Raw genomic sequence first — 13223 nt, forward strand, 5'->3', positions numbered from 1 at the left:
CATTGGCTTAAAGTATTTATGAAGGAACCTTCTGACATAATCATCAGTCACACACAGTTTTATGATCAGCATGGTCAGTTATCTGAATATTTATTAGTCCTATCAGAATACAATTTACAGAAGGCTTGGAAAAACAGTCCTGATTTTTAAATTGGTTATTTTAAACTATGACATATTCAGCCATCCTCACAATTGAGAATTGAAAATGTTGTTGAAATTTCCATATGGATAAAGCCACAATGAGATACCGTTGCACTCCTATTAGAGTGACTACGAAAGGCAAAACAAGAGAAAACAAACTGACCGTACCAAGTGCCGACCCAGGAGGACACACAACACCTGGACTTGTCCACCTGTGCTGTGAAGAATGTAAAATGTACAGATACTTTGAAGAACAGTTTGGCAGTTTCTGACGCAATTAAAAACACCATATGACCCAGCAATCCTATTCCTAGGTATTTACTCAAAAGGCATGAAAAAAAAATTTTCTAAACACACAAAAACCTGTAAGCTATTGTTGATAGCAAGTTTATTTATAATCGTCCCAAACTGGAAAGAACCCAAATGTCCATTAACTGGTGATTAGGTGAACAGACTATGGTACTTCCTTACAATGGGCTACTACTCAGCATAAAAATAAATGAACTGCTGGTACATACAACAACATGGATGCATCTCAAAGTCCTTATGCTCAGTGAGAGGAGCCAGCCTCAGAAGGTTATGTGCCGGATGATCCCATTTATACAATATTCAGGAAAGGTGAGAAAGTAAAAGGTGGAAAACAGATCAGTGGTTGCTGGGGGTGGGACTGACTAAAAAAGTGGAACGAGAGGGGACATTTTGAGGTGAGGGGGTTGTTTTATATATTGACTGCAGTAGTGGTTACGTACATAATTGTACACGTTTGTCAACATTCATAGAACTGGACACCAAAAAAGACTGCATACTACCGTCTGTAAATTTTACTTGAATAAAGCTAACAAAAAAATTCAGTGTGGTAGTGTGAAGATGAATGAGTTTAAGATCTGTATGTTCTTTATGTGTGTACTTTGTGAAGATAGAAATGAAAGTCAACAATCTCGCTACCCCCTGTGGCAGAGAGGTTAACTTCACCGCCAGCTGAAGATCAGGTAAAGGCTAGCATGTTACCATGGATACAAGTTTTTATTCCCTTTTGTGTGAAACTTCTAATATTAACCTGGTGGCATAACGGCACAGTGGTTAAAGCTCTCAGCTGCTAACTGGAAGGTTGGCGGTTGGAGCCCACCAGCCACTCCTTGGGAGAAGGACGTGGCCATGGATACAAGCTTTTTATGTGAAACCTCTAGTATTAAATTGTGACTCACATGCAATGCAGGGATAAACTCAAAAATGTCTAGACAAAGTCACCCAAGGGTTTTCATTTAGAAACCCTGCCCGTAACATTTACTTCATGAACACATGCAGAACAGTGTGACATCAGTGAAGATATCCTGGAGGGATTAAAAGAAAAAGGGGTAGAAACTTTCTGGCTAAACTTGAAGGCAACTCTAAAAAGAGTTCGCTAGTCCTAAGGCCATTAAAGCTTTTTATTTTCTTGTGTTGGTTACAGAAATAATTTCCCAAACCCAGATTGACTGCTAAAACAACGACATATGTAGGCCAACCTTGCCACCCCACCCCCGCCCCCCACGGACCTTCACCTGAGACTGGTTTTTTGATTTGCGAAATGGACAGTGAGCAGACTGAAAGTAGATTTTTAAAATCAGGAGAATCCTTGGCGGCAGGACTCCAATTAAAAAAAATATATATATATATATATATATTTTTTAGCAGGTTATTTATTTAAAATGATGTTAAGGTGAAAACATATGACTCTTAAAACACATAATTTTTAAAAGTATATTAAGGTAAATTTCCTACTGATAAGGATATTCTGAAAATGTATGGGAAGCTCAAAGAATGAATACTTCCTTTCAGAGGGACGTAACTCAGGTGGTGCTTTGTCCCCACCGTTCCTTTGTGGACCACCTGTAAGGCTACTCGACTTCACCTGGGCTGACAGTATCTCCTCTTGGGTGTACTTCTCCATGACTAACTCCTTACCTCCTCTGACTTCTTTCAGATTTGAACTCCAGCAGTATCAGAGGGTTTTATGTACTCTTAGAACCAGTTGCCACTGAACTGATTCTGTCTCATAGTGACTCCATGGTGCAAACAGTTAATGTGTTCAACTGCTGACCGAAAGTTTGGAGGTTCAAGTCCACCCAGAAGTGTTCAGAACAAAGGCCTGGTGATCTACTTCCCAAAAATCAGCCATCGAAAACCGTATGGAGCAGAGTCCTACTCTGACACCCACGGGGTTGCCATGAGTTGGAGTCAGCTGGATGGCAACTCTTTTTTATTCACCCTTAAAGCAATTAGGGTGATTTTTTTTTTTTTTTTTCTGAAGGAAAAAAGGGCTCATTGCAGGAGATATGACATAGTAGCTTATGGACCAGGTCTGCTATCACGGTCTTTGGGAAAATCAGAAGACTCTCTTTCTGACAAGGGTGCCGACAGATACCCAGTGTTGGGGCATATGAACAACCCCAGGGGCCTCACACAGAAGCTGTCACAGAGGTTTCCAAGTGCAGGGACCTGAGCAACGACTGTAGTAGCATTCTCCTGGCTGGCTCTGTCCTCTGAATTGCACTCACATATCTAACACACGCTGTGAACATCGACTAGTTAAAGACTCAAAGCCCAGACTCAAAAATTGCTTTAAAATGACAGAAGATGTTTACTACATAATGTTTGTGGCATGGTCATTAACTTCTTCATATCCCAATCCATGATTTCTTTTATATTCCTCCTCCTTGATTGTTTTTCCCTTCTTGGCTAACGCTTCTGTGAGTTACCTCTAATCATTAAGATACTTTTGGAGGTGATTTGTGCTTAGAGAGCAGTCAAAGTGGATGGGGGAATTGACAAAACTTCCCTACTCACTACATACTTTAATTTCCCATCATCCTACCTGTATTTCCCTTGTCAAATAAAAGCAATCCTTTTTCAAAATATATTGGTTGGATTTGTGTACTCAGAGAGGAAACAAAAACAAAAACAAAAGACCCATGTGTGATGATGACCATTTATGTCACGTTATTCTAACACCAAATGCCCAAAACACCTTAAAATGTTGTTTGCTGCCATCGAGTTGGCCCCCAATTCATGGCAACCCCATGCACAACAGAATGAAACACTGCCCAGTCCTGCACTACCCGTTTCGGTTGTCGGTTAAACTACTGTGATCCATAGGATTTTCACTGACTGATTTTAGGAAGTAGATTGCTTCCTAGTCCATCTTAGTCTGGAAGCTCTGCTGAAACCTGTTCATCATCATAACTAAAAAACAAACCCATTGCCATCGAGTTGATTCCAACTCATAGCGACTCTACAGGGCAGAGTAGAACTGCCCTCAGAGAGTTTCCAAGACTGTAAATCCTTATAGAAGCAGACTGCTACATCTTTCTCTTGCAGAGCAGGGTTGGTGGGTTTGAACCACTGACCTTTTGGTTAGTAGCCAAGCCCTTAACCACTGCACCACCAGGACTTCTGTTCAGCATCATAGCAACATGGACTCCTCCACCGAAAGCTGAGCAGTGGCTGCACGTGAGATGCGTCGGCCGGAAACTGAACCTAGGTCTCGTGTACGGAAGGCAGGAATTCTCCCGCTGCCCTCACACCTGAAGAATATCACGTATCAACTGATGACTTCAGATATAAATCCAGCTACGACTCTCTGATGCTCCTCCCCCATTGCCAGTGCTCAGGTTTCCTGTCCTTGGTCCCCCATGTCCCACATTTCTTCCTCCGTCAGAGCCCACAGCTTTTCTCCTTTTCAAAAATTGCCATAAACACACATCTTTAAATTCAGTGTGCTAGGATGACGTCTGGCCCTTTGACGAAGCACGACTATTGATCTGCTCCTAAGCGGTCTACCTCCAAAGACTCTGGGGCTTCATTCAGTACGTCAAGAAACATTTCTTAAATACGTAGTGTGTTCGTAAAAGCACACTAGATCCTAAGTATAATTTGGAAAAAGATGAAGCAATAGAGTTTACATTTACAATGTCTTTGAAAACAAATACACAAACTCGCACACGTCGGTAAAATCAGCCGGCACGCTTGTAGTCTAAAAGTTCCAAGATTTCAAACACCAGCATCATGATTGGCAAGAACTTTCTGACCATTTGCCACGAAGCTGAGCTTTACACACAACTGTTCAATCTCCTAAATTCCGTTTCCTTTATTTCCTACCTCAAGTGGGTATTTCTTCAACTTATTTCTGTAGCTTGGCTTTTCTCTAGTTTATATCCTTCCACAAACAGTCGTTGCCATATTTTCTCTCCTATCAACTTAACTTTGTGATTTTCACTTCTCCTCCTCCACCCTTCCCAGCCAATGGCTGCCATCTCCCTTCACACACACTCCCTGTCTGTGAAACCTTAGCTCGGTACCTGCTGCATGCCTTGCATGGTTTGCTGCAGGAACTGTAGCTGCTGGTCCTTGGTGACGTTTTCTTCCGTTCGAAAAAGCTGTTCTTTTTCTTGTTTCAGCAGCTCCACCTCGTTCCGGTAGGCATCCAGCTGCCAACGGAGACTGTCGTTCTCCTCTTTAAGGGCGTAGGCCTGGGCAGCTAAGGCTGAAGGACAGACAGAGCGGTTCAAGTAAGTTACCTGCTTGCACACAAAGGGGCTAAGATTGAGAGAGCCTTCTGTGCAGCTGGTTTAGTGGTTAAGAGCTCGGCTGCTAACCAAAAGGCTGGAAGTTGGAATCCACCAGATGTTCCTTGGAAACCCTGCGGGGCAGTTCTACTCTTTCTTATAGGGTCACTATGAGTCGGAACGGACTCAACAGCAATAGGTTTTTTTGTCTTTGGGAAAAAAAATCTCTGGTTGTTGCAAACAGTTAACACGTTTGGCTGCTAACTGAAAGGTTGGTGGTTCGAGTCCATCCAAGGGCTCCTTGGAAGACAGGCCTGGCTATCTACTTCTGAAATATTGGCCACTGAAAACCCTATGCAGCACAATCCTACTGATACAAATGGGGTTGCCATGAGCTGGAATTGACTGGATGGCAACTGGTGTGGGAAAAGGAGTCTCTCACCCAACTTCTTATTGTTGGTAACACCTCAGAAACAAAGCCAAAGTGCATTACTTTAGGGATGTTTATTTTGCAGTCGGTGGGCATCATTTCTTTTGGAATTCGTATCTATTTTTTGTCCTGACTTATCTATGCATGTTTCTTGAGGGCACAAGGATTGATACCTTCTAAATTCTTGCTCCTGACCTCTCTCCCAAGCCTAGCACCTCATCAGAAATCGATACATGTTGCTAGGTGACAATGACATGCAAAATCACAGGCAACAGTCCCATCTAGCACATTACCATTCTCGCCCTTTCTACGGGGATTGCTCAGCTCCTTGGGGTACTGCTTTCTTTCCAATAATCAGCAATTCCACAGGTGGAGGCAGGCTGCAGCATCCCAGGGGACGGAGGCACTCATACACCATTCCTCCTGCCCGCTGCTGGGACCAGCTGCACAGACTGTTTTCTCTAACTCCTCATCAGAATGGTAACCTACTTTCATATGTTTCACCAAGAGATTAAAGCTCTTTTTCCCTCCAAGGCTGGCTGGTTACTCTAATACTCCTTCCTGAGACCTAAAATGCTCTCTGCCTGGATTCAGAGGTCACCCACATCTCCATCTTACTTATTGAGAAGCCGAGACAGCTCGGGGGCTTATGCAGCCTCAAGGCTTCAGAACCAGCTGAAACTGAGCAAGAAAGGAGCGGGTGGCAAAAAGCCAGAGCGAGGGTGGAGACTCATTCCTCTAGTTTCCAGCTTACTGCTTAGCGGTGGCCTCCAACAATAAGACCAGCTGGCTGAGCACTCACTGTGTAGCAGACACTGCACAGGACCTCTGTATGAACTAACTCAGTCTGCCCATCAAGCCCATGATGTAATTGCTATTCTCACCTCCATCCTTACAAACAAGGAACATGCCTATGTTCACAGGGTAAGTAGCACAAACCAAGCCAAGACACCAAACCCACTGCTGTTGAGTCAAATTCAACTCACAGTAACCCTATGTGTTACAGACTAGAACTGCTCCATAGGGTTTTCGTGGCTGTAATCTTTACGTAAGCAGATCACCAGGCCCTTCTCCTGTGGAGCCTCTGGGTGGATTCGTACCGCCAGCCTACAGGTTAGTAGTCGAGCACAAACCATTTGTGCCACCCAGCTGGTCCTCAAACCCAGCTCTGGAGTCTTTGCTCTCAACCACTGCTTTATTGTGCGGCTACAGATACGTTTAATTCCCACCAGACGGTTCAAAACCATTCTCTCCCTTTCCTACCAATTTCCCATACTCTCTTCCCACTCTCACCAGGAAATTTATTCTCTACTTTTATAAGCAAGCAAAAAAATAAAAGGAAAAAAAAAGTTCGTCATCTTAAACTTTTCAAAGACGTAACTTCTGGTACATAAGGGGCCTGGGCCTGGTGTGGTACCCATCAGACAGCTGGCTTTCAGCACACGCTGATTTTCGCACCCCAAGTCCCTGTGGCAGGGGCCAGGTCTAGGCCAGCCTCCTGGACGTTGCCACTGCCTGTTACAGTAAATGATGGTCGGTTTTCAGCGAGGTGCCCTGAGAGCTCACTGAGTTCTCTTCTCCAATATCAAACACCAAATGATGTTAATAACAGTCTTACAGTTGAGTGTTTTATGATGTTCCACTTTGCTAAATGATAATCTATGAATAGTACACACTAAAATATTAATCAAACAACATGCACTTAACCAGAAAATTCCCTACCACAAACCATTAGGGATCCATTAGTCAACAAGCATTTACTGCATACTTACTCTGTGCCCAGGCCTGTCTGGGCATCTTGGATCACAAAAAAGAGAAGACAAGAATACGTCTCTTCTCTCAGGAGCTTAAAATCAAATTATGATGGACACATTTGCAAGGAGACTAGCCTACTCAAAGGGATAAAGAACAGCATGATGTCTAACATATAATAAGCACTCAATAGATGTTGGTTAGATGAGTAAATACAGGAGAAATTTAGTGTCAAGTACATGGCAAGGGCGCGCATCCTCTAGGAGTACAGAAAAGAGAAAGAAAAATGCAGGCTCAGATAATCAAACAAGGCTTTGAAGGATGAATAGGAATCTCCATCAGGGGTAAGGGCATAAACAAAAGCCCAGAGATGCGAACTGATGACAGAACAGTTTTGGGGCAGGAAGGAGAAGCCCGACCCGAAAGGCAAGTGTCCGATGATGAGAGAGTGCGGAGGCTGTGGAGTCGGGCTGAAGAGTTGGGCTCAATGGGGCGGCCAACTGAGAACCACTGAAGGTTCTTGGGCAGCGGAAGGACATGATGAAATTGGCGATTTAGGAAGATTAGTTGGGCAATGGTGCATGGAATGAACTGGAGGCAGAAGAGAATGAATAAAGGCAATTTTATTTGGTGTATATGCGTGTGCAAAACCAAGAAGCTGCCAATTTTATAGTTCTCAAGGACTTACTCATAAAATCAGAAATGACTTCAGGTAGACCTGTAGACCTGGGAGCGTGAACTACTGCTTTTACTAGTCTGCCGCCCAGCTTCAGGTCTTGGCCACACCTTGAGGATAGATCAGCTCCTCACAGCTCAGTTTACCAAGCCATAAGGAAATGGTTCTGAGGCATCATTTGAGAGAGGGATGTTGTAATAGGGCAAAATTACGGAAAATGCAAATGATGGAAAAAGTGTTGGCACTACACTAGCACGTCAGTACATTTAGTAGCATTCAAAGACACTTAAGTCATTTCCTTAGGAAGCTCTATTTGGCCCTTTTTCAATTCAGAGTGGCATTTTTATTATCATAACTGATAGCAGGTGTTTGCGAAGAAATCGATTAGTATGCAGGGATGGAAATTACATTTTCCAAATGAATTGCATAGTCTGCAAGATATGCTGAAATCTGTGTAGCAAAACGTAAGCCGCCATAAAGCATGTGCCAGCAACATTACTTAAATAAATTATCCAAGCACAAATACACACAGGCAAGTCCACCCTCCATTATTTGGGGGTGCTCTTACAAGCGTATGGAATTGTACTACTGACAGTTCTTACTCTTGGCGCAGCCGAGTGACCACTGTGCCTGCCAAGCAGGGTACAATGCTGTTTGCATTGCTGGAGCAGGAATGTGCTGTAGCAGACAAAAAAACAACAGCTGTAACTGCCCCCCGCCCCCCAAATTAATACCATAGCCAATCCCATCAACATTTTTATAATTGGGGCAGATAACTGATTCACATTCCCGATTAAATGATTTCAAGCTTGACATTTACAAAAAATTTTTTTGGTTACTTATGTGGCAGCAGAGTGGTTATCTTCTAAACGGTGAGAAATTGTGTATTGACTCCACTTAATTTCAGGCCACCTGTTTGTAAACAGTATTCAGCAGCACCCTGCAGCCCTGGGTCTACCCCATAGGCAAGGCTTCCTGGGAGAGGCTGGATTAGGTTTCTTGGACCAAAGCTCTAAAAGAAACAACATCCTGATAACTGCTGACTTAATATAACGTCTCAGGGTATTACAAATTCGGGAAATTGAAAGGTCAACTATTGGTTTCTCCCTTTCCCCCCTTAGTTTTTTCGTGGATGTTGTATTAAATGAAACTGTTTTGGAAAACGTGAAATCGAGCTTGCATGATAAAATTTACCCTTGAAAGACTGCACGACAAATCCACTATTCAAACAAGTATAAAGATTAAACCACAGCATATATCTGTTTGTGAGAATCCCCGAGGAGAGTGCTGTGCTCCAATAAATAGAATATTTAGCTACGAGACACCACATGTGGATAACCAATTAAAAAAAAAAAGAAGAATATAATATACTTTAAGCATAAGCTATACTGAACACAATTAAATGTTTCTTTTGTAATTTTAAAGACAGTTCTGAATCTAGCTGGTGCCTCTGGATTATCATTAATTAATTCACCAATCAACTGTTTATTGAGAAACCACATGGAAGGGGTTATGGAATACCTGAGAAGGCCACTGCATGCCATATACTTGCTCGGTACCTTGGAAAAATTCTGGTTACTAGAATTTTCTGATTGGATCAAACATGAAATAACAACATTGAAAAAACTGTTCTAAAAGAGATTAAATTGCTTTTAAAAAAATTAGCACTAGACTACTAAAACTACCAAAAATGATAGTAGTGTATGAAAATTGATCCAAAGATTAAATTGCACTGTGGAAGGCAAGGTTTAAAGCTATTAGAGCACCTTGACCAAACTCCACATAAACCATTATTCTTTACATTAATTATGGTCAAAGTGACCTCCTACCCTGTCTCTTGTATTACTTACTGTGTTTCCATGGGAACAGATAATGATGTGCTTAACTTCTTTAAGTAAATAATCTGAGGAAAGCCTTGAAATCTCCCTCTTACCAGCCTGAGCCAGCCTCAGAAAAATAATTAGCACTATACAAAAAAATGTAAGTTATTTTGGGTTATGTCCCAGAAAGCTGACAGCATGTTAATATCTTTTTTATGCTCAGGCAAGATGTAACCAAATAATAAAACACTTTAACATATTGTTTCTAACAATATCCGGATTTCTCAAGAACTGCTGGTCTTTGGGGAGCTCTGTGTTTAACATTCTGTCTTCACCTTGCCAGATGTCCCCCTGGAAGGCGGAGACGATGGTGCTGACGATTGTAGGATGATTGTACATTTTCCTCCCCCACACAAATGAAGTCTTCTTCAAGGTTTTCCTCTCCAGCTGCCCAGACAGATAGCTGTGCTGATAGGTCCAGGACAGAAGATGAAGGACTGGGCTTGAGGCTTGCGAGACATGGCCACAATACCTGTGTGCTTTCACCAGCTCCCTCCTCCTCCATAACTGTGTCTTCCCAGCCCCTGTGAGACCCGAGCACTTGGAGACTCTCCCCAGGCTCCGTCTGCCTCCCTGCATTCAAAATCTTCTTACCGCCTGTCTGGGGTCTCCAGTGGCCATGGCACCTATTCTGTGACAGAGACACCAGCTGTGTACCAAAACTCATGCTTCCCTTTTTGCACAGTGTGGCGCTGTTTCTGGGAGTTGACTGTGCTTGGGCTGTCTGTGACCGTGGCTGCTACTGTGTGCATCGATTCCGGCTCATGTCAACCTCCGAGCAGAAGTTCCACATAGCATTTTCTTGGCTGTAATCTCTATGGAAGCGGACTGCCAGGTCTTTCTCCCCCAGAGCTGCTGAATGGGTTCGAACCATCAACCTTTTGGTTATCAGCTGAGTGCTTAACCGTTACAGCACCAGGGTTTCTCTGTCTTGTGACTGGTTCTCACCACTGGATGTGTGCCTTCTGCCCAATCTCGCACTCTCTGCTGCTGGACACAGGGAACTCTGTGTCACAAGATTGGAACAAGCCTGGGTCTCAGATTTATCAGGTGGAGGAAGGCTGCCCACGGACCAAGAATGTCTGCCTTGGACTGCTGAATGCCAGAGAAATAAATTTTTATTGTTGTTGTTATTAAGCCAGTGAAAATTTGGGGTTTATTTGTATAGCATCTGGTTTTACTTTAACCCAGAGTTTGCCAAACTGGCCTACATCAGAATCTCCTGTTAGAACACATGCTCCTGGGCCCTGTCTTCGGAGCTGCCAGTGCAGTATGTCTCAGGTGGGCCTGAGAATTTGCATTCTTACAAGTTCCCAGGTGCTGCTGGTGCCGGAACCCCATTTTGTGAACCACTGCACGTTCTATCATGTGGCTGTGAACTGAGGTGCTTGCTGGGAGGAACACTTCTGAAGGAACCATGTGCTTGGCTTTTCATACTGTTTCATACCTTGGCCTTCTCTTGTGTGACCCTCAGCCCCATACTCTGCATCTGTGGAGGCAGTCCTGTCCCATCCCCAGGACCCGTGCCCTAACCCCATGCCCTGAGCACCTCTTTTTGGGGTGAGAGGGAAATTTGGGCAAAAGGTACAGTTGTTACACTTTTTCCTGTCTCCAAATAATGGTAGCAGCAGCAGCATCAGTAGACTACCAAGAAACAAAAACCCTGTTGCCGTTGCATCAATTCTGATGCATAGTGACCCTATAGGACAGAGTAGGACTGCCCCATAGGGTTTCCAAGGAGCACCTGGTGGATCTGACCTGCCAAACTTTTGGTTAGCAGCGGTAGCACTTAACCGCCAGGGTTTCCTTAGTGGAATAGTAATATCTAATCATTTTTGAGCATTATTATGTGCCAGGAGAAGTCCATGGGTGAGGCAAACAGTTAAGTGTCAGACTACTAACCGAAAGATCAGTGGTTTGAACCTACCCAGAAGTGCCTCAGGAGAAAGGCCTGACAATCTGCTTTTGAAAGGTCACAGCCATGAAAACTCTGGGGCAGTTCTACTCTGAACACACGAGGTCGCTGTGAGTCAGAATCAACTTGATGGCAACTGGTTTGGTATGTGCCAGGCACTGTGCTAAGCGTATTATATACTCAATCTCTTTTTAGCCTCACAAAAACATGATACAATAAATACATACTGTGCAGTGAATTACTTAATATGATCCTTCTAGCCATAGTCTTTGTGACTCCCACAAAATGATTGGGTGGGATTAGGCAAATAAGATGTGTGTGTTATACATCCTAGCCTCTATGCCTGTGGTTATGGTCCCATTCGGGAGTGAGTTGCACGTTATGTTAAGTCAGGATTAGGGTGGATGTATCTTAGTAGAGGGTGTGGCTCAAGTCACCACTCCTAGTACCCTTATTCAAATCATACCCTTACTTGAGTCACACATTTTTATCTTACAAGAGATAAAGGAGAGAAAAGCAAGCAAGAGGACAGACTACCACTAAGAAGAGCTAGGAGTGGCGCTTTGGACCTGGGATCTCTGTGCTGAGAACCTCTTAGAACTAGGAGACAGAAGCAGCAGTGCCAGAGATGGTGCAAGACAGCGAGAAGTGGCAGCAAGCACAGCAGAGAAACCGGCAGCAGCAGAACCAGGAGACCAGCTGGAGAAGGTGCAGTGGGCTTCCTGGCCACAGAGTTGGGGGCTACAGTGAGCATGCCGACCCACAGAGAGCTTAGGGCCTTTTGGCAGGAGGCTTCCTGGCAGAGTGGAGTGCCTCCAGGCACTTGTCGGTGGAGCCAGGCTTGCAGAATCACAGAGTGAGAAAGCTGAGTGCCTTTGGATCGAAGCTTATCAGCAGAGTGGGTGCCCCGGGCACTTAGTGGTGGAGCTAAAGAGATCTGTAATACTTGCAGGAGCAGGGCAGAGGCTGGCCCAAGGGGCCAACGGCATATGGTTTTTTTTACTTCCTGTGGCATAGTGGTTAAGAGCTATGGCTGCTAACCAAAAGATCGGTAATTCTAATCCACTGGGTGCTCCTTGGAAACTCTATGGGGGCAGTTCTACTCCGTCCTATAGTATAGAGTTGGAATCGACTTGAAGGCAATGGGTTTACTTCTCTAATGGAAACCCTGGTGATGTAGTTAACCGCTACAGCTGCTAACCAAAAGAGAGGCAGTTTGATTCCACCAGGCACTCCTTGGAAACCCTATGGGGCAGCTCTATGAGTTGAAATCAACCCAGCAGCAATGGGTTTGGTTTGATTTTACTTCCCTAATAAACACCATAATCGTGAATGTTGTCTGTGAGTTCTGTGTGGCCGTTGCAACGAGCTGTCGAACTGAGCAGAGTAGAAAGTGCTGTAGGTGGGATGGCTAGTGTCATAATTGCTAAAAAGGAGGTATGCCTGACCTCCTATAGGAATCAGCCTTGGGCTGATGATGCTGATATTCTCTCTCCCCCAGGTGAAGTTAGACGAGGAGGGCTGACGCTGCTGCCACACCATTTTTATGATACGCTTATTATTTTACAGCTGCGGGGCCTGAGTTTCAGAGAGGTGGGGGTTGGATGGCTGGTTCAAGGGTCCAGGGTTTACACTCAGGAAGTATGACTCCAGAACCTACACCCTCCATGCATAGCCATCAGGGTGGCCTTTGGTCCCGGCAAGCGCTGCAGCTAGAGAGAGCATGCAACCAGGGGCACTACTGGAGGGGCCGGTTTGCTGACGGAGAGAATGCATTCCATTTCTGGCTGTGTCTGGATAGTGTTCTGCCAGAGAGAGGCTCTGCTATGGCAGAGAGAGGAAGACCCTATTTAAAAACAAAATGAAACAACAGTATATATCACTG

General features: G+C 44.2%; 1 protein-coding gene across 12 annotated transcripts in view; it reads right to left on the reverse strand.

Moving 5' to 3' along the window:
- Positions 1-13223, reverse strand: part of ENOX1 (ecto-NOX disulfide-thiol exchanger 1) — a 744157-nt gene that overhangs the window by 110954 nt on the left and 619980 nt on the right. For all 12 annotated transcript variants that reach the window (XM_064270093.1, XM_064270088.1, XM_064270090.1 and 9 more), the window contains one exon: positions 4479-4663. In XM_064270093.1, coding sequence (XP_064126163.1) covers positions 4479-4663 — 185 coding nt within the window. The remainder of the gene's footprint in view (positions 1-4478; positions 4664-13223) is intronic.

Source organism: Loxodonta africana, chromosome 17, assembly GCF_030014295.1.
Source record: "Loxodonta africana isolate mLoxAfr1 chromosome 17, mLoxAfr1.hap2, whole genome shotgun sequence".
Taxonomy (NCBI): Eukaryota; Metazoa; Chordata; class Mammalia; order Proboscidea; family Elephantidae; genus Loxodonta; species Loxodonta africana.